Here is a 20,829-nt window from a genome sequence, read left to right as displayed (position 1 = left end):
CGGCTCAGATTATCATCGGATGTGGCAGGGCTTGCAAAACTATCATGGATTACAAAGGGAAACCCAGCCGCGAGCTGCCAAGTGACGCAAGCCTACCAGATGAGCTAAATGCCTTCTATGCTCTCTTCGAGGTCAGCAACACTGAACCGTGCTTGAGCACACCAGCTGTTGCGAACGATTGTGTGATCACGCTCTCTGTAGCCGATGTGAGAAACCTTTTAAACAGGTTAACATTCACAAGGCCGCAGGGCCAGACGGATTACCAGGACGCATACTCGGCGCATGTGCTGACCAGCTATCAAGTGTCTTCACTGACATTTTCAACCTCTCCCTGACCCAGTCTGTAATACCCACGTTTCAAGCAGACCACCATAGTCCCCATGCCCAAGAACGCCAAGGTAACCTGACTAAATGACTATCCCGTAGCCCTCACATCTGTAGCCATGAAATGCTTCGAATGGCTGGTCATGGGTCACATCAAGACCACCATCCCAGACACCCTGGACCCACTCCATTTTGCATACCGCCCCAACAGATCCACAGATGACGCAGATGCACTCCACACTGCCCTTTCCCACCTGGACAAAAGGAACACCTACGTGAGAATGCTGAAGTTATAGAGTGGCGCCGGAGAAGATGGCTGCCGTTTTACAGCCCTCTAACCAATTGTACTATTATGTGGGTTTTTCTGCGTTATTTGTAATTTATTTTGTACATACTGTTTCTGCCACCGTCTCTTATAACCAAAAAGAGCTTCTGGATATCAGGACAGCGATTACTCACCTCGTATTGGACAAATATTTTTTCTTCAACGAGGCGGCCGCGAAGGATATCCTACAGACACCCGACAAGGCCCAAATCCTCGTCATTCGCATGAGGAAGAGACGGAGATATCGTGGACGTAGGTCGGGGTGCCTTGTAAGGATCCGACGGCGAGCGAGTAAACTGCCGCTCCCATCAAACCTATTAGCCAATCTTCAATCATTGGAGAATAAATTGGATGACCTAAGATTACGGTTATCCTACCAACGGGACATTAAAAACTGTAATATCTTATGTTTCACCGAGTCGTGGCTGAACGACGACATGGATAACATACAGCTATCGGCTATACGCTACATCGACAGGATAGAACGGCTGACTCCGGTAAGACAAGGGGTGGCGGTCTGTGTATATTTGTAAACAACAGCTGGTGCACAAAATCAAATACTAAAGAAGTCGATGTTTTGCTCGCCTGAGGTAGAATATCTTATGATAAGCTGTAGACCACACTATTTACCAAGAGAGTTTTCATCTATATTTTTCATAGCTGTCTATTTACCACCACAAACCAATGCTGGCATTAAGATTGCACTGAATGAGCTGTATAAGGCTATAAGTCAACAGGAAAACGCTCATCCAAAGGCAGCGCTCCCAGTGGCCGGGGACTTTAATGCAGGGAAACTTAAATCCGTTCTACCTAATTTCTACCAGCATGTTAAATGTGCAACCAGAGGAAAAAAAACTCTAGACCACCTTTACTCCACACACAGAGACGCATACAAAGCTCTCCCTTGCCCTCCATTTGGCAAATCTGACCATAACTCTATCCTCCTGATTCCTGCTTATAAGCAAAAACTAAAGCAGGAAGCACCAGTGACTCGGTTAATAAAAAAGTGGTCAGATGACGCAGATGCTAAGCTACAGGACTGTTTATTGCTAGCACAGACTGGAATATGTTCCGGGATTCTTCAGATAGCATTGAGGAGTACACCACATCAGTCACTGGCTTCATCAATAAGTGCATCGATGATGTCGTCCCCACAGTGACCGTATGTACATACCCCAACCAGAAGCCATGGATTACAGGAAACATCCGCACTGAGCTAAAGGGTAGAGCTGCCGCTTTCAAGGAGCGGGACCCTAACCCGGACGCTAATAAGAAATCCCGCTATGCCCTCCGACGAACCATCAAACAGGCAAAGAGTCAATACAGGAATAAGATTGAATCGTACTACACCGGCTCTGACGCTCGTCTGATGTGGCAGGGCTTGAAAACCATTACAGACTACAAAGGGAAGCACAGCCGCGAGCTGCCCAGTGACACAAGACTTCCAGACGAGCTAAACCACTTCTATGCTCGCTTCGAGGCAAGCAACACTGAAGCATGCATGAGCACCAGCTGTTCCGGATGACTAATCACGCTCTCCGTAGCCGATGTGAGTAAGACTTTTAAGCAGGTCAACATTCACAAGGCCGCAGGGCCAGACGGATTACCAGGACGTGTACTCCGAGCATGTGCTGACCAACTGGCAAGTGTCTTCACTGACATTTTCAACATGTCCCTGACTGAGTCTGTAATACCAACATGTTTCAAGCAGACCACCATAGTCCCCGTGCCCAAGGACTCTAAGATAACCTGCCTAAATGACTACCGACCCGTAGCACTAACGTCTGTAGCCATGAAGTGCTTTGAAAGGCTGGTCATGGCTCACATCAACACCATTATCCCAGAAACCCTAGACCCACTCCAATTTGCATACTGCCCCAACAGATCCACAGATGATGCAATCTCTATTGCACTCCACACTGCCCTTTCCCACCTGGACAAGAGGAACACCTACGTGAGAATGCTATTCATTGACTACAGCTCAGCATTCAACACCATAGTGCCCTCAAAGCTCATCACTAAGCTAAGGATCCTGGGACTAAACACCTCCCTTTGCAACTGGATCCTGGACTTTCTGACGGGCCGCCCCCAGGTGGTAAGGGTAGGTAACAACACATCTGCCACACTGATCCTCAACACGGGGGCCCCTCAGAGGTGCGTGCTCAGTCCCCTCATGTACTCCCTGTTCACCCATGACTGCATGGCCAGGCACGACTCCAACACCATCATTAAGTTTGCCAAAGACACAACAGTGGTAGGCCTGATCACCGACAACGATGAGACAGCCTATAGGGAGGAGGTCAGAGACCTGGCCGTGTGGTGCCAGGATAACAACCTCTCCCTCAACGTGACCAAGACAAAGGAGATGATTGTGGACAACAGGAAAAAAAAAGAGGACTGAGCACGCCCCCATTCTCATCGACGGGGCTGTAGTGGAACAGGTTGAGAGCTTCAAGTTCCTTGGTGTCTACATCACCAACAAACTAACATGGTCCAAGCACACCAAGACAGTTGTGAAGAGGGCACGACAAAACCTATTCCCCCTAAGGAGACTGAAAAGATTTGGCATGGGTCCTCAGATCCTCAAAGAATTCTACAGCTGCACCATCGAGAGCATCCTGACTGGTTGCATCACCGCCTGGTATGGCAACTGCTTGGCCTCCGACCACAAGGCACTACAGAGGGTGGTGCGTACGGCCCAGTACATCACTGGGGCCAAGCTTCCTGCCATCCAGGACCTCTATACCAGGCGGTGTCAGAGGAAGGCCCTCAAAATTGTCAAAGACTCCAGCAACCCTAGTCATAGACTGTTCTCTCTGCTACCGCACGGCAAGCGGTACCGGAGTGCCAAGTCTAGGTCCAAAAGACTTCTCAACAGCTTCTACCCCCAAGCCATAAGACTCCTGAATAGCTAATCATGGCTACCCAGACTATTTGCACTGCCCCCCCCACCCCATCTTTTTACTCTGCTGCTACTCTGTTAATTATTTATGCATAGGCACTTTAACTCTACCCACATGTACATATTACTTCAACTAGCCGGTGCCCCCGCACATTGACTCTGCACCTGTACCCCCCGGTATATATAGCCTCCCTACTGTTATTTTATTTTACTTCTGCTCTTTTTTTCTCAACACTTTTTTGTTTTATTCTATTTTTTTATTAAAAATAAATTCACTGTTGGTTAAGAACTGTAAGTAAGCATTTCACTGTAATGTCTGCACCTGTTGTATTCGGCGCATGTGGCCAATAAAATTTGTTTTGATTTGTTCATTGACTACAGCTCAGCGTTCAACACCATAGTGCCCTCCAAGCTCATCACTAAGCTAAGAACCCTGGGATTAAACACCTCCCTCTGCAATTGGATACTGGACTTTCTTATGGGCCGCCCCCAGGTGGTGAGGGTAGGCAACAACGCATTCGCCACGCTGATCCTCAACACTGGGGCCCCTCAGGGGTGCGTGCTTACCCCCCTCCTGTACTCCCTATTCAAACATGACACGACTCCAACACCATCATTTAGTTTGGTCTGAAAAGATTTGGCATTTGCCCTCAGATCCTCAAAGTTCTACAGCTACACCATTGAGAGCGTCTTGACTGGTTGCATCACCACTTGGTATGGCACCTGCTCAGCATCTGACCACAAAACGCTACAGAGGGTAGTTCGTATGGCCCAGTACATCACTGGGGCCAAGCTTCCTGCCATCCAGGACCTATATACCAGGTGGTGTCAGAGGAAGGCCCTAAAAATTGTCAAAGACTCCAGCCTCCCAAGTCACCGTCTGTTCTCTCTGCTACCGCACGGCAAGCGGTACCGGAGCGCCTTTGATTTGACAAATATCTGAACATCAGTAAAATTTGAATGAATCAGATTTGACCTAAAACCCTTTCAATGTGTCTGTGTCACCTACTCGGTACCATGAGTTGAGAACTATGTCCAGTTCACTCTGCTGTGTCTGGTTGTGGAATGTCTGTTTTTCTGTGAACGTTTATGGCTGCTTGACTGTTATGTCTGTTTGTAGTCTGTGTGTGTTAGACAGACTGCTGTTACATAACGTTTTGTCTGTAGTCTGGGTGTTTGCATTCATAGGTCTGTTTTGCATGTCCGTCTGTCTGTACATGCTCTCGCCTTAACTGTGTGTGTGTGTACAAGTCTGTGCAACGTGTGTCTGTGTGTGTCGCCCTAGCCAACTAGCCTAGCTACCAGGCAGCAGTAGTGTTGGTATAGTCTAAGCAGGAACAAGCCCATACATCTCCCCACCATGCCCCACGGCGGACTCATCTGACAAGTCCCAGAGCGGCCCAGCGTTGCCATGGCAGCAGGCGCTCTCATGTAGGCCGAGCGTGTAAGACCGTGTGTGTGTGTGAGCAGGCTGGCGGGCAAAGCACTACTCTCAAGCAGCATTACACAGCACAGCGGTGTAGAGTTACCCAGGCCCATAGTAATCTGCCCCACAGCCTATCGCAGCCAACTCCCTACTCCAGCCAGAGTGCTGTTTGTTATTGTCATTACCTTCCAAATTAACAGATTGGACGTCAGCGGTTGGGTGTAAGTAAGCCTGTTGTTGCTAACACTTCAAGGGCTGGCATCAGATGTTGCAAAACAGGTAGTTTGTTTCTGTGGAAATGTTTGCTGTTGTATTAAATGAAACAAGTGAGCTTTTCTCGCTCTCTTTTTCTCTCTCTCGCTCTCTCTCCTCCCTACTATTTTATTTCTCAAGCATTGACGACCTGTGGTAGCTAAGCCCAGGGCCGGGCCCTTGTATTGAGGAACCAAAGTCAAACAAACAGCATTATCCGTTTTTCGAGCAGTCATGTCTCGGAGCAAAACATTTAGTCAGGTCAGCTCCCCCTGCAGTTTGTGTTGGAAAGCCGAGAGGACTTCCCAGCATGCAGTAGGCCCGGGTGACAACACCATCTGCAGCAGAGCACTGAAGTGCACCATAGAGTTCAGTCATTGCGAAGTCAAGACTTTTGTACGCACAGAACGCACAGAACGCCTGTGTCATCACAGCAGCGTGTTAGCTAGGACTTGCTTGTTACGACAGGCTGTTGTGCGTGTTTCTGTGTGTGGGGACTGTTGATCAATGGCCGTTAAAATTAGAGGATGTGTGTTTATATAACCGAAAGCCACCTCAGCTCTGTCCTCTCTTCCTCCATTTGAACAGCTTTTCACATATCCGCACACCTCTGTGAGAATCTCTCATTAAAGCAGAAATATGTAACCTTTTGGGCGACCCGACCACATTAACATTTGAGTTATAGATCTGTCTTTCTCATTGAAAGCAAGTCTAAGAAGCAGTAGATCGGTTTTATGTGTGCTATTTCTATGCTTTCCTGTTAAGTTTTGTTTTTGTGTCTTTTACTTTTAGTTTTGTACACCAGCTGAAAATACTATATTTTTAGCTTTGGGAAATATATTTCACAGCAGTTTAGATGGCACAATGATTCTCTACACTATACTTGCTTGTTTTGTGACAAACTGAAATTAGGCAAACTATTAGAAATTTAGAAACCAGGAAATGGCGTAGCAGTTATGACCAAATGTATTTTTCTCCTGCTGCATACTGTACTCTTCCATATGCCCTGTGTGGGGGTGGATCAATAGGCCTACAGAGTGATGATAGATACAGGTGAACTCAGTGACTCACCAGTCCAATAGCTCCGTCTTCTTCACCTCTCACCCGGTTTAGTCTCAACAAACAGGAAGTGCATTGTGGATAACAATTGTGGTTGAGAGGCAAACCCCAATGGCATCCTCTGAATCAGCTGGGGAAGTCCTATCTAGACAACAGCAACCTTTGTTGAAAAATTTGATTTCTATAATGCCACAGTGGAAGTTAAAGTAGAGAGAAATCATTAACTTCCTGATTTGAAAGAAGAATTCAAACTTAATTTGGTCAGCTGGTTCTCCTGACATGGTTAACAAGTCCCAAACAAGAATAGTGAAGAGGTTGAGGAAAGTAGAATAGACTCCTGCCAATGGAAGTCTACAGTATTAGTAAACTACTAATAACCTGGGCTAGTGAAGTAGGTACCATTCTATGACCGCTACAGGCAGCAAAACAGCACAAGCCTGGGACAATGAAGTGGTTTACTGTACCATCTTAAGACTGACTCAAGACAGAGGAGCTGTAAAGCAGACCGGACCTGATGAATGATCTGTGAATTGTGTGAGTCACATGGGCCATACCCATCCCCTCAGGCTCCAGTGTTCTCTCTCTCTCTCTCTCTCTCTCTCTCTCTCTCTCTCTCTCTCTCTCTCTCTCTCTCTCTCTCTCTCTCTCTCTCTCTCTCTCTCTCTCTCTCTCTCTCTCTCTCTCTCTCTCTCTCTCTCTCTCTCTCTCTCTCTCTCTCTCTCTCTCTCTCTCTCTCTCTCTCTCTCTCTCTCTCTCTCTCTCTCTCTCTCTCTCTCTCTCTCTCTCTCTCTCTCTCTCTCTCTCTCTCTCTCTCTCTCTCTCTCTCTCTCTCTCTCTCTCTCTCTCTCTCTCTCTCTCTCTCTCTCTCTCTCTCTCTCTCTCTCTCTCTCTCTCTCTCTCTCTCTCTCTCTCTCTCTCTCTCTCTCTCTCTCTCTCTCTCTCTCTCTCTCTCTCTCTCTCTCTCTCTCTCTCTCTCTCTCTCTCTCTCTCTCTCTCTCTCTCTCTCTCTCTCTCTCTCTCTCTCTCTCTCTCTCTCTCTCTCTCTCTCTCTCTCTCTCTCTCTCTCTCTCTCTCTCTCTCTCTCTCTCTCTCTCTCTCTCTCTCTCTCTCTCTCTCTCTCTCTCTCTCTCTCTCTCTCTCTCTCTCTCTCTCTCTCTCTCTCTCTCTCTCTCTCTCTCTCTCTCTCTCTCTCTCTCTCTCTCTCTCTCTCTCTCTCTCTCTCTCTCTCTCTCTCTCTCTCTCTCTCTCTCTCTCTCTCTCTCTCTCTCTCTCTCTCTCTCTCTCTCTCTCTCTCTCTCTCTCTCTCTCTCTCTCTCTCTCTCTCGTCAGAGGATGAAACAAGGAGAACAAAGACAGGCCTGTCTAACTCTACAGCCTGGTGTCTGTCCTGTAGGTGGGGGGGGGGTGTGAGTGAACACACCGCTCACCCTGCCTCATTGGATTATCTTTGTGTGTTTTGTTTTCGATGAAAGGATTGTGTCTAAAAACACAAACACTGCTAATGCCTCACTCCTTTCCTGCCTGGCTAGATGGGATGTACAAGGTGCTTGGTGAGAGAGAGTGGCATCTCAGCCAAGTCGACGCTACTAACACACTGCTTTGTAAATATGTTTCAGTTTAATACTATTTGAGGTAAATACGTTTGTCTCTGTAACAGTTCCTTGGGTTGTCTTTATTAGGCCACGCAACAGATTATTTGTTTTTACACGCTTTGCAATGGAAAACTAAAATAAGCATTTTCTTATTGGACAAGTCCAGGTAATTCTTGGTATTTTTATTCCTAACTTGACCCGCCAAGACAATGTGCTGTAGGACGTTGGTACCCAGCCAGGCGCTAATGCCGCTCTCTCTCCTCACTGAATGAATGACAAATGGATGAATGGGCAAGAATAATTAACCTTACTTTAAATTAGGCCTAACTGAATCATAAGAAGGGTGAAGAGGTTGATTTTAATTTAGAAAGACAATAGTGTAATGATGAGTTTGTGTTTTGCCTATTTATCAGCAGCAAATAATTTTACAGCGCATCTTGCAGGTTGATACCATTTATCTTTTACGTTTTCCTTTGTGAGAAGAAGCTGTTATGGAACTGTTTTATTTACTATAACTCTATTACTAATCAAATGTATTGTCAGGGAAACGATAACATGCTACATGTTGCAGTAGGCCTTTAGAATATGTGTAGCAAAATGGTATATCATACACTGCATTTGAGGAACAATGGGAAAGTAATTCTGCTTTGAAAGTTGATAAACTTGTAATCTCACTTCTGAGATACATTTACACATTTAAGTCATTTAGCAGATGCTCTTATCCAGAGCGACTTACAAATTGGTGCATTCAACTTAGGATAGCCAGTGGGACAACCACTCCCTTTTTTTTTATGTGGGGGGGGGGGGGTAGAAGGATTACTATTATACTATTCCAGGTATTCCTTAAAGAGGTAGGGTTTCAAGTGTCTCCGGAAGGTGGTCAGTGACTCCACTATCCTGGCGTCGTGGGGGAGCTTGTTCCACCATTGGGGAATAATAAGATCATACACGTAACGTTAGCTAGCGAGCCAGCCAGCTAACGTTAGCTAGCTAACAGTACACTTTACTTGAAATTAAACCACTTTCTGTCATAATTAGAAACGTGTAATGTGTGAAAATGTAGATCGGTCCTCCAGAAAGTGGAGAGCAACACTTATGCAGTTTTACAACGCAATAAAAAATTGTTTAAAGCCGCGTTAGACAGGATTACCTACACATACTGACCAGCTCAAATAGACAGAAGCGTGCTATATGGCAGACCAATCCGAAATCTCTCAGCATGTCCAGCCCACTCATTATTTCAGCAACCTTCCCGCTAGCCGTGATTAGCTGTCTTTTTCTGTGGCTAAACCAACTAGGCTCGTAATTTAATAATTGTAATCGTATTTACAGATGGCATAAAAGTTTGTTATTAAGGCACATGTTCACAGGTTACAGAAGGCATTTCTGCTAAAACAAAAAGCATTTTGATTTAATAAAAAAAGTTATGTTCAAATGGCTCTCCTGTGAAGTAGTGACCCGCGACAAACGCCTACTTTCCTGACAAATGCCTACTTTCCTGAAACGAGTCACATATGCAAAACATATCCTTGACTCTATCCAGGGAAGCAAACGATGCCAGCCCACTGAATAACAAATGGATGGAATGGGCGATAATTGTGCAAGTTACTTCACAATCAAATTTAAATTAGGCCTAACTGAATTTAATTTAGAACAACAGTAGTGTAATGATGAGTTTGGGTTCTGCCTGTTTACCAGCGTTGGTGCTCATGTTAATAATTAGACTGTGTGCCTTGCGGGTTGACACCATTCTCTTTTGATGTTTTACTAAAAATAAGCTGTTATTGGACTGTTTTTTGATTTACTGTAACTCTATTACTAATTAAATGTATTGTATTGCAAAACATATCCTTGACTCTATCCAAGTTGATGAGCGGGAAGAAAACAATGCTTAAACCATACCTAAACTACACCTCAACTATGCCTAAAATCATTTCACACACAATACTTACCCTATAGACAAGATTAAATAGACAATAAACTGATGAGTGACAATATTAGGCCTATCAGTTGTCAAATTATATCCATCCTGCCCTGCCTTTCGAAAGTATTCGAAAGCCAAGTTAACAAACAGATCATCGACCATTTCGAATACCACCGTACCTTCTCCGCTATGCAATCCGGTTTCCGAGCTGGTCACGGGTGCACTTCAGCCACGCTCAAGGTCCTAAACGATATTATAACCGCGATTGATAATAGACAGTACTGTGCAGCCGTCTTCATCGACCTGGCCAAGGCTTTCGACTCTGTCAACCACCGCATTCTTATTGGCAGACTAAATAGCCTTGGTTTCTCAAATGACTGCCTCGCCTGGTTCACCAACTACTTCTCAGATAGAGTTCAGTGTGTCAAATCGGAGGGCCTGTTGTCTGGACCTATGGCAGTCTCTATGGGGGTGCCACAGGGTTCAATTCTTGGGCCGACACTTTTCTCCGTGTATATCAATGATGTCGCTCTTGCTGCTGGTGACTCTCAGATCCACCTCTACGCAGACGACACCATTTTGTATACATCTGGCCCTTCATTGGACACTGTGTTAACAAACCTCCAAACGAGCTTCAATGCCATACAACAATCCTTCAGTAGCCTTCAACTGCTCTTAAACACTAGTAAAACTAAATGCATGCTTTTCAATCGAACGCTGCTGGCACCCGCCCACCCGACTAGAATCACCACTCTCGACGGGTCTGACCTAGAGTATGTGGACAACTACAAATACCTAGGTGTCTGGTTAGACTGTAAACTCAACTTCCAGACTCACATAAAGAATCTCCAATCCAAAGTTAAATCTAGAATCGGCTTCCTATTTCGCAACAAAGCCTCCTTCACTCATGCTGCCAAACATGCCCTCGTAAAACTGACTATCCTACCGATCCTTGACTTCGGCGATGTCATTTACAAAATAGCCTCCAACACTCTACTCAGCAAATTGGATGTAGTCTATCACAGTGCCATCCGTTTTGTCTCCAAAGCCCCATATACTACCCACCACTGTGACCTGTACGCTCTTGTTGGCTGGTCCTCACTACATGTTCGTCGTCAAACCCACTGGCTCCAGGCCATCTATAAATCACTGCTAGGCAAATCCCGCCTTATCTTAGCTCATTGGTCACCATAGCAGCACCCACCCGTAGTCTGCGCTCCAGCAGGTATATCTCACTGGTCATTCCCAAAGCCAACACCTCCTTTGGCCGCCATTCCTTCCAGTTCTCTGCTGCCAATGACTGGAACGAACTGCAAAAATCTCTGAAGCTGGAGACTCTTATCTCCCTCAATAACTTTAAGCATCAGTTGTCAGAGCACCTTACCGATCACTGCACCTGTACACAGCCCATCTGAAATTAGCCCACCCAACTACCTCATCCCTATATTGTTATTTCTTTTTGCTCTTTTGCACCCCAGTATCTCTATTTGCACATAATCTCTTGCACATCTAGCATTCCAGTGTTAATACTATTGTAATTATTCTGCACTATAGCCTATTTATTGCCTTACCTCCATAACTTGCTACATTTGCACACACTGTATATATATTTTCTGTTGTATTTCTGACTTTATGTTTTTTTACCCCATATGTAACTCTGTGTTGTTTTTATTGCACTACTTTGCTTTATCTTGGCCAGGTCGCAGTTGTAAATGAGAACCTGTTCTCAACTGGCTTACCTGGTTAAATAAAGGTGAAAAAAAAAAAAAAAAAACAACAACTTTTGAACATGAAGAGATGGACGCATCTTGTAATTGACAGATGCATTGAAAGGAGCATCACTTTATCAAATCCTCTTCAGAGTCACATGCAGGTAAAACATTTTGATTTCTATATAGTATCAAAAAGAGCATATTCTGCAGTTTCTATGACATTTACCTTTTGTCAAATAACTCAATTCAAGAGGTGCAGCTCTATTTCCAAATGTCACTTTTTCCAGCAATATCCGTGCTGTCCATTCATTCAGCACATGACCACTCGCACAGCAGCATTGCTCTGGCTACTAAGCAGAAACTAGTAACATCATCAAATTAATATATGCTATTCTGTCGTCAATGGATGAATGGGCGATAGAAACTGATAATGGTGCATGTGACTTCAATGAACTGAATGATGAAGAGGGTGATTGAATTTGATCTGAGTGATGAGGGTGAAGAGGATGATTGAATTTAGAACAATAGTGTAGTGATGATGATGATGAAGAGTTGTGGGCGGTCTTATTTTATTATGAAAGGCTGGAAATTGAATATAATTTCCTCTGAGTCAAATCAGACACTGAGTACAACATACAATGTGTGTAGTTCACAATGGCAAGACCAACCAAACCAATGGATGCACTGACAGCATTGCAAATGCTACAGAATTTAGATGAGTTGGTTGTTGGACAGAGCATTGGATATTGAGCTTGAAATCGATGTTGCTGATGAAAAGTAATCTGATTCTGATCTTTACTTTAATTCTGATGCCTGAGCCTCGCCGCAGAAAAAAACAGAGCAGAGCCAACTGAGACGGTGATCCCAACTGCCACGGTGAGACAGGAGTCTGGGAGGGATGGCATGGTTTGGGTAGAAAGGAGTGACGAGTTTGTGACATGCATATGTCGCAGTACATCAGCGATTGTACTGTTGCTCGTGCATAGAAAAGGAAACCGTACGTGGGACATGTCTATGGATGAACTCAAAGCATTTATTGCACTCTTGTATGTCCGCGGGATGTGGAGTCATTTTGGTCTGATAGGTACGGGGTGGACATTTTCCGAGAGACCTTGCCACACCTGCGGCAGGTGCACACGAAACAAGGCCCATGAAAACTGTGTGAAGTTCAACCGATTTTGTTTGTGGGGCTTTCTCACGCAAAGCCCCGAAGCTGTGTGCTGACTGTTGACCCGAAGCATAAAGAGAAAATGAGATTGATTCATGTTTAAAGCCACAATACAGTGTCCGACACAATCAACAAATTACTTTTATATCTTGTCATGGATATATTTCCACAAATATTTATTTATGTAATTCATCCTTTACAATATTTAATGCACTGGTGCTTTTGTTTAGGCAAATCATTTCACCTGTGCACCTGACTGGTTATGTTATGTTCTTTTTCATTTCTACTTTGTCAAAAGAAGCTGTAACTGGACTTTGTGTCAATGACTATAACTCTATTACTAATCAAATCTACAAATAAAGTTGATCAAATGGATTACACTAATGTTTTCATTGTAAGGGAAACTGAAATATTTAAAAAATGTATATATTTCTTAATGCAATTAATCCTCTACAATAGTTTATGCACTGTTAATCAAGTGTTGGTGCTTACAGTGGCTTGCGAAAGTATTCACCCCCCTTGGCATTTTTCCTATTTTGTTGCCTTACAACCTGGAATTAAAATGGATTTTTTGGGGGGGTTTGTATCATTTCATTTACACAACATGCCTACCACTTTGAAGATGCAAAATATTATTTATTGTGGAACAAACAAGAAATAAGACAAAAAAACTGAAAACCTGAGCGTGCATAACTATTCACCCCCCCCAAAGTCAATACTTTGTAGAGCCACCTTTTGCAGCAATTACAGCTGCATGTCTCTTGGGGTATGTCTCTATAAGCTTGGCACATCTAGCCACTGGGATTTTTGCCCATTCTTCAAGGCAAAACTGCTCCAGCTCCTTCAAGTTGGATTGGTTCCGCTGGTGTACAGCCATCTTTAAGTCATACCACAGATTCTCAATTGGATTGAGGTCTGGGCTTTGACTAGGCCATTCCAAGACATTTGAAATGTTTCTCCTTAAATCACTCGAGTGTTGCTTTAGCAGTATGCTTAGGGTCATTGTCCTGCTGGAAGGTGATCCTCCATCCCAGTCTCACATCTCTGCAAGACTGAAACAGGTTTCCCTCAAGAATTTCCCTGTATTTAGCGCCATCCATCATTCCTTCAATTCTGACCAGTTTCCCAGTCCCTGCCGATGAAAAACATCCCCACAGCATGATGCTGCCACCACCATGCTTCACTGTGGGGATGGTGTTCTCGGGGTGATGAGAGGTGTTGAGTTTGCGCCAGACATAGCGCTTTCCTTGATGGTCAAAAAGCTCAATTTTAGTCTCATCTGACCAGAGTGTGGGAGTCCCCGACATGCCTTTTGGCGAACACCAAACGTGTTTGCTTATTTTTTTCTTTAAGCAATGGCTTTTTTCTGGCCACTCTTCTGTAAAGCCCAGCTCTGTGGAGTGTACAGCTTAAAGTGGTCCTATGGACAGATACTCCAATCTCCGCTGTTGAGCTTTGCTGCTCCTTCAGGGTTATCTTTGGTCTCTTTGTTGCCTCTGATTAATGCCCTCCTTGCCTGGTCCGTGAGTTTTGGTGGGCGGCCCTCTCTTGGCACATTTGTTGTGGTAATAATGGATTTAATGGTGATCCGTGGGATGTTCAAAGTTTCGGATATTCTTTTATAACCCAACCCTGATCTGTACTTCTCCTTGCTTGGTGGTGCCCCTTGCTTAGAGGTGTTGCAGACTCTGGGGCCTTTCAGAACAGGTGTGTGTGTGTGTGTGTGTGTATATATATATATATATATATATGAGATCATGTGACACTTAGATTGCACACAGGTGGACTTTATTTAACTAATTATGTGACTTCTGAAGGTAATTGGTTGCACCAGCTCTTATTTAGGTGCTTCATAGCAAAGGGGGTGAATACATATGCACGCACCACTTTTTATTTATTTTTTAAACAAGTTATTTTTTTTTCATTTCACTTCACCAATTTGGACTATTTTGTGTATGTCCATTATATGAAATCCAAATAAAAATCAATTTAAATTACAGGTTGTAATGCAACAAAATAGGAAAAATGCCAAGGGGGATGAATACTTTTGCAAGGCACTGTATGTTTGAGCACCACCTGGCAACGTTCTCTAGCGCAGTGGTTCCCAAACTCTTTCACTCTGCATTGGCGAACATTTCTCACGTAGGTACTCCTTTTGTTCAAGTGGGAAAGGGCAGTGTGGAGTGCAATAGAGATTGCGTCATCTGTGGATCTGTTGGGGCGGTATGCGAATTGGAGTGGGACCAGGGTGTCTGGGATGATTGTGTTGATGTGAGCCATGACAAGCCTTTCAAAGCATTTCATGTCTACAGATGTGAGCGCTACAGGGCGTTAGTCATTTAGTCAGGTTACCTTGGCGTTATTGGGCACAGAGACTATGGTGGTCTGCTTGAAACATGTAGGTATTACAGACTGGGTCGAGGATAGTTTGAAAATGTCAGTGAAGACTTGCCAGCTCGTCAGCGCATGCTCTGAGTACGCGTCTTGGTAATGTTAACCTGTTTAAAGGTCTTACTCACATCGGCTACGGAGAGCGTGATTGCCTCTCCAGGTGTTCAGTGTAAAGCTGCTCTGATGCAGCTTTTAGTCAGTGTCCTAGAAAGCACACATTTGTGTTTCTCTTGTGTTTTTGGTTTAAAATGTAACACATGGAACAACACACGAAAGGGACTCTGCATACCAGGACTTTTTGTAACCCTCCCCAATTCCCTCAGAGCAGAATCAGTCTTTCTCTTTCATGCATCGTGATGTCACTGAATTACAGCACTCCTCTGTGTGCATCGTGATGTCACTGAATTCCAATGCTCCTCTGTGCATCGTGATGTCACTAAATTCCAACGCACCTCTTGTGCTGTTGTGCCGACTCATAGTAGATCAGGAAGAGGAGGCGGGACTTTCACTGGTAATTCCCTGTTGCACAGGAAAGGAAACACATTCTTAGCCCTGGCAGTCAGACAGCTAGTTTGTAGAATTATGGGGCGTACCTCCTGCCAGTTCCCGGCAGCTTTCGCACTGCATCCAGGAATCCCAGAACTCAATTCCTAGGGTGGGCCCTTTTAGGGTGTGTGTAGCTTTTTTGCCCCAGTCTGCCCTTCCTGACTTGATGTTTATTCACTCAATAGGATTCATTGCGTTCATATATAAAAATGTCTCCTTGTTATTTGAGCCGTCTGCGTACACCACTCCTAAACACCTCAGTTACTTTGGTACAAATGCACAAGACTAAATGAATCGAACCTCAGTCAGTTTGTATAATGTGTCAATGTATTTGTGGATTGGTCAAATTTAGTGTTGGGGTGTGCATTTGCATTTCCTGTCTTTACTGCAATTGTAGTTTTTATGTTTAATCTGTGTACATTACACACATGACTAACTGAACACCTATTTAATTCCAATTCCATATGAAATTAACACCAGTAAACCTAATACACTTTCTCAATGGAGATTGAAACGTGTGTTTTGGCCCATGCTCCATTTTTCTTGTTTACTGTTTTGTCCCCCATGTTGTGTGTCGTCTCGCAGCACGATAAGGGAACTGGGAGAGTACTGTACACCGCCCTAGAGGAGAAGGAAGCCCAGAACCTAGAAGTTGTAGCCTTCTGTGAAGACGTAGCAATGTAAGCCACTGTGTGTGTGTGAGCGCGCATTAGAGTGAGTGAGTGAGTGAGTGAGTGAGTGAGTGAGTGAGTGTGTGTGTGGGCTGTAATTTTAATGTTTGTATGATTGGGTATGCAGCCTCACTCCAGTCCTTTCAGGGTGCAGTGATGATACAGTGAGGGGAAAAAAGTATTTGATCCCCTGCTGATTTTGTACGTTTGCCCACTGACAAAGACATGATCAGTCTATAATTTTAATGGTAGGTTTATTTGAACAGTGAGAGACAGAATAACAAACAAAAAAAATCTAGAAAAACGCATGTCAAATATGTTATAAATTGATTTGCATTTTAATGAGGGAAATAAGTATTTGACCCCCTCTCAATCAGAAAGATTTCTGGCTCCCAGGTGTCTTTTATACAGGTAACGAGCTGAGATTAGGAGCACATTCTTAAAGGGGGTGCTCCTAATGTCAGTTTGTTACCTGTATAAAAGACACCTGTCCACAGAAGCAATCAATCAATCAGATTCCAAACTCTCCACCATGGCCAAGACCAAAGAGCTCTCCAAGGATGTCAGGGACAAGATTGTAGACCTACACAAGGCTGGAATGGGCTACAAGACCATCGCCAAGCAGCTTGTTGAGAAGGTGACAACAGTTGGTGCGATTATTCGCAAATGGAAGAAACACAAAAGACCTGTCAATCTCCCTCGGCCTGGGGCTTCATGCAAGATCTCACCTCGTGGAGTTGCAATGATCATGAGAACGTTGAGGAATCCGCCCAGAACTACACGGGAGGATCTTGTCAATGATCTCAAGGCAGCTGGGACCATAGTCACCAAGAAAACAATTGGTAACACACTATGCCGTGAAGGACTGAAATCCTGCAGCGCCCGCAAGGTCCCCCTGCTCAAGAAAGCACATATACAGGCCCGTCTGAAGTTTGCCAATGAACATACGTAAAAATGTATGCACACATGACTGTAAGTCGCTTTGGATAAAAGCGTCTGCTAAATGGCATTATTATTATTATTATTATTATTATTGTAACATCTGAATGATTCAGAGGAGAACTGGGTGAAAGTGTTGTGGTCAGATGAGACCAAAATCGAGCTCTTTGGCATCAACTCAACTTGCCGTGTTTGGAGGAGGAGGAGGAATGTTGCCTATGACCCCAAGAACACCATCCCCACCATCAAACATAGAGGTGGAAACATTATGCTTTGGGGGTGTTTTTCTGCTAAGGGGACAGGACAACTTCACCGCATCAAAGGGACGATGGACGGGGCCATGTACCGTCAAATCTTGGGTGAGAACCTCCTTCCCTCAGCCAGGGCATTGAAAATGGGTCGTGGATGGGTATTCCAGCATGACAATGACCCAAAACACACGGCCAAGGCAACAAAGGAGTGGCTCAAGAAGAAGCACATTAAGGTCCTGGAGTGGCCTAGCCAGTCTCCAGACCGTAATCCCATGGAAAATCTGTGGAGGGAGCTGAAGGTTCGAGTTGCCAAACGTCAGGCTCAAAACCTTAATGACTTGGAGAAGTTCTGCAAAGAGGAGTGGGACAAAATCCCTCCTGAGATGTATGCAAACCTGGTGGCCAACTGCAAGAAACGTCTGACCTCTGTGATTGCCAACAAGGGTTTTGCCACCAAGTACTAAGTCATGTTTTGTAGAGGGGTCAAATAATTATTTCCCTCAATAAAATGCAAATCAATTTATAACTTTTTGACATGCATTTTTCTGGATTTTTTTGTTGTTATTCTGTCTCTCACTGTTCAAATAAACCTACCATTAAAATTATAGACTGATCATTTCTTTGTCAGTGGGCAAACGTACAAAATCAGCAGGGGATCAAATACTTTTTTCCCTCACTGTATGTGACAATACAACTTTTTTTATTTTTTTTTATGGGAAGTTAAGTAGGAGAATGGATCATGGCTGGATTATCTACTAGTTTATGGATGTATAACTTCCAGATTAGCTGAGTAAGGAAATACAAATAAGATAATCAAGTCTATGAAGTCTATGAACGGTAAACGTGACATACTGGCTTTTTTTCCAGACTGAGGTCAAGGTTCGCCCATGATGACCTCCACACCAACCCGGGGTACGTGCTGAGTGCAGTCATCCCTCAGAGGGACGGGGGCGGGGACAATGGCTGTAGCGTCAAGGTGTCCATCGAGATCTCAGAGTCCCAGGAGCCTGTCACCTTCACCTGCGATGGTAAGGACATTAACACAATACACCTACCAGCATTGCTAAATCCCGTAAACTTTCTCAGAATTCACAGGTTTTCCAGAAATCCCGGTAGGAGAGTTCCCGGGAATCAGGAGGGAACCCAAAGGGCTTCTCCATACCCCTGTCCTGGAGTAGCTGCAGTGCCTTCGGAAAGTATTCAGACCCCTTGACCTTTACTACATTTTGTTACATTACAGCCTTATTCTAAAATTGATTAAATAGTTTTTTCCCCACATCAATCTACACACAATAACCCGTAATGACAAAGCAAAAACCTGTTTTTAGAAATGTTTGTTACTTTATTAAAAATAAACTTAAATATCACATTTACGTAAGTATTCAGACCCTTTACTCAGTACTTTGTTGATGCACCTTTGGCAGTGATTACAGCATCGAGTGACTCAGGTTCTTGGTCACCTCCGTGACCAAGGCCCTTCTCCCCCGATTGCTCAGTTTGGCCGGGCGGCCAGCTCTAGGAAGAGGCTTGGTGGTTCCAAACTTCTTCCATTTAAGAATAATGAATTCCACTGTGTTCTTGGGGACCTTCATTGCTGCAGACATTTTTTGGTACCCTTCCCCAGATCTGTGCCTCAATACAATCCTGTCTTGGAGCTCTACGGACAATTCCTTCGACCTCATGGCTTGGTTTTTTTCTCTGACATGCACTGTTAACTGTGGGACCTTATATAGACAGGTGTGTGCCTTTTCAAATAATGTCCAATCAATTGAGTTTACCACAGGTGGACTCCAATCAAGTTGTAGAAACATCTCAAGGATGATCAATGGAAACAGGATGCACCTGAGCTCAATTTCGAGTCTCATAGCAAAGGGTCTGAGTCATAGTTATGTAATGTATTTGTTTTTTATTTTTAATACATTTGCTAACATTTCTAAAAACCTGTTCACTTTGTCATGGGGCGGCAGGTAGCTTAGTGGGTAAGAGCGTTGTGCCAGTAACCGAAAGGTCGCTGGTTCTAATCCCCGAGCCGACTAGGTGAAAAATCTGTCGATGTGCCCTTAAGCAAGGCACTTAACCCTAATTGCTCCTGTAAGTCGCTCTGGATAAGAGCGTCTGCTAAATGACTAAAAATGTAAATGTAAATGTCATTATGGGGTGTTGTGTGTAGATTGAGAGGGAAAAAATAATTTTGATCCATTTTGGAATAAGGCTTTAACGTATCAAAATGTGGAAAAAGTGAAGGTCTGAATACTTCCCGAATGCACTGTATACGGCCTTCTCTATATTATCTTCTCATTCACCCAAAGTGCTTTTGGTTCCCTCTCTGGGGGTGCATTGTCATTGGCTGACCCCAGGTTTGTAGCTCCACCCCTGAGGCAACCCCTCCAAAGCCAGTCACTGACCTGTCTTGGCCCACGCCCTGTGACCAAGTTCTCTAATGGAGTCTGTCCTGAACTCCCTGGGCTCTGGCAGCAAATCAACACCAACCTTTTGTGTGTGGATAATACTGACTGGGTTGCGAGATTTGGCACTGTCTGTCCCCACTGAGGACCCTGGCTGTGAAGCAACAAACGGTGTCCCTCCCTTTCCTCACATGATGGCTGTGTCTGTATTCCATCTGTCCTAATTACCTTTTTTTAACCCTCTGTGCCAAACAAACTGGTATCTTTTGCTATTTCCTGTTGTTTGTGCGTGCGTGCCCTGTCCTACTGACCCAGTCTCTCTCTGTACCTCACTAACTGGTCACACTGCCTCTTCTTTCCCCTGTACTGTATAGCCAGGCCTGATTTGCTGGCCGCATCGCCTGCTCCTCAATTCACTTCCTGGTTCCTACCCAATAGTGCTGACCCACTTTGTTGTGTTTAGATTCCCCTGATTGGCCACAATGGAAAAGCCAAGGTCGTATATATCGACACAAAGGAACAATGTCCCTCATTTCTCTGTTCTAGGAGGAGAGAGGTGTGTGGGGGGAAGGAGAGCAGTTCTCTGTTCTAGGAGGAGAGAGGTGTGCGGGGGGAAGGAGAGCAGTTCTCTGTTCTAGGAGGAGAGAGGTGTGCAGGGGGAAGGAGAGCAGTTCTCTGTTCTAGGAGGAGAGAGGTGTGTGGGGGGAAGGAGAGCAGTTCTCTGTTCTAGGAGGAGAGAGGTGTGCAGGGGGAAGGAGAGCAGTTCTCTGTTCTAGGAGGAGAGAGGTGTGCGGGGGAAGGAGAGCAGTTCTCTGTTCTAGGAGGAGAGAGGTGTGCGGGGGGGAAGGAGAGCAGTTCTCTGTTCTAGGAGGAGAGAGGTGTGCAGGGGGAAGGAGAGCAGTTCTCTGTTCTAGGAGGAGAGAGGTGTGCGGGGGGAAGGAG

At 44.7% G+C, this 20,829-nt stretch overlaps 1 protein-coding gene across 1 annotated transcript in view; it reads left to right on the top strand.

The window, feature by feature from the left end:
* Positions 1–20,829, top strand: part of LOC121540715 (phosphatidylinositol 4-phosphate 3-kinase C2 domain-containing subunit alpha-like) — an 83,934-nt gene that overhangs the window by 13,581 nt on the left and 49,524 nt on the right. Inside the window, exons 3-4 of the mRNA XM_045207839.1 lie at positions 16,207–16,301; positions 18,350–18,510. Coding sequence (XP_045063774.1) covers positions 16,207–16,301; positions 18,350–18,510 — 256 coding nt within the window. The remainder of the gene's footprint in view (positions 1–16,206; positions 16,302–18,349; positions 18,511–20,829) is intronic.

This window comes from Coregonus clupeaformis, chromosome 26 (genome assembly GCF_020615455.1).
Source record: "Coregonus clupeaformis isolate EN_2021a chromosome 26, ASM2061545v1, whole genome shotgun sequence".
NCBI classification, from domain to species: domain Eukaryota; kingdom Metazoa; phylum Chordata; class Actinopteri; order Salmoniformes; family Salmonidae; genus Coregonus; species Coregonus clupeaformis.
Note: the sequence above shows the minus strand (reverse complement) of the source record. Positions and strands in the feature narration are given on the sequence as shown.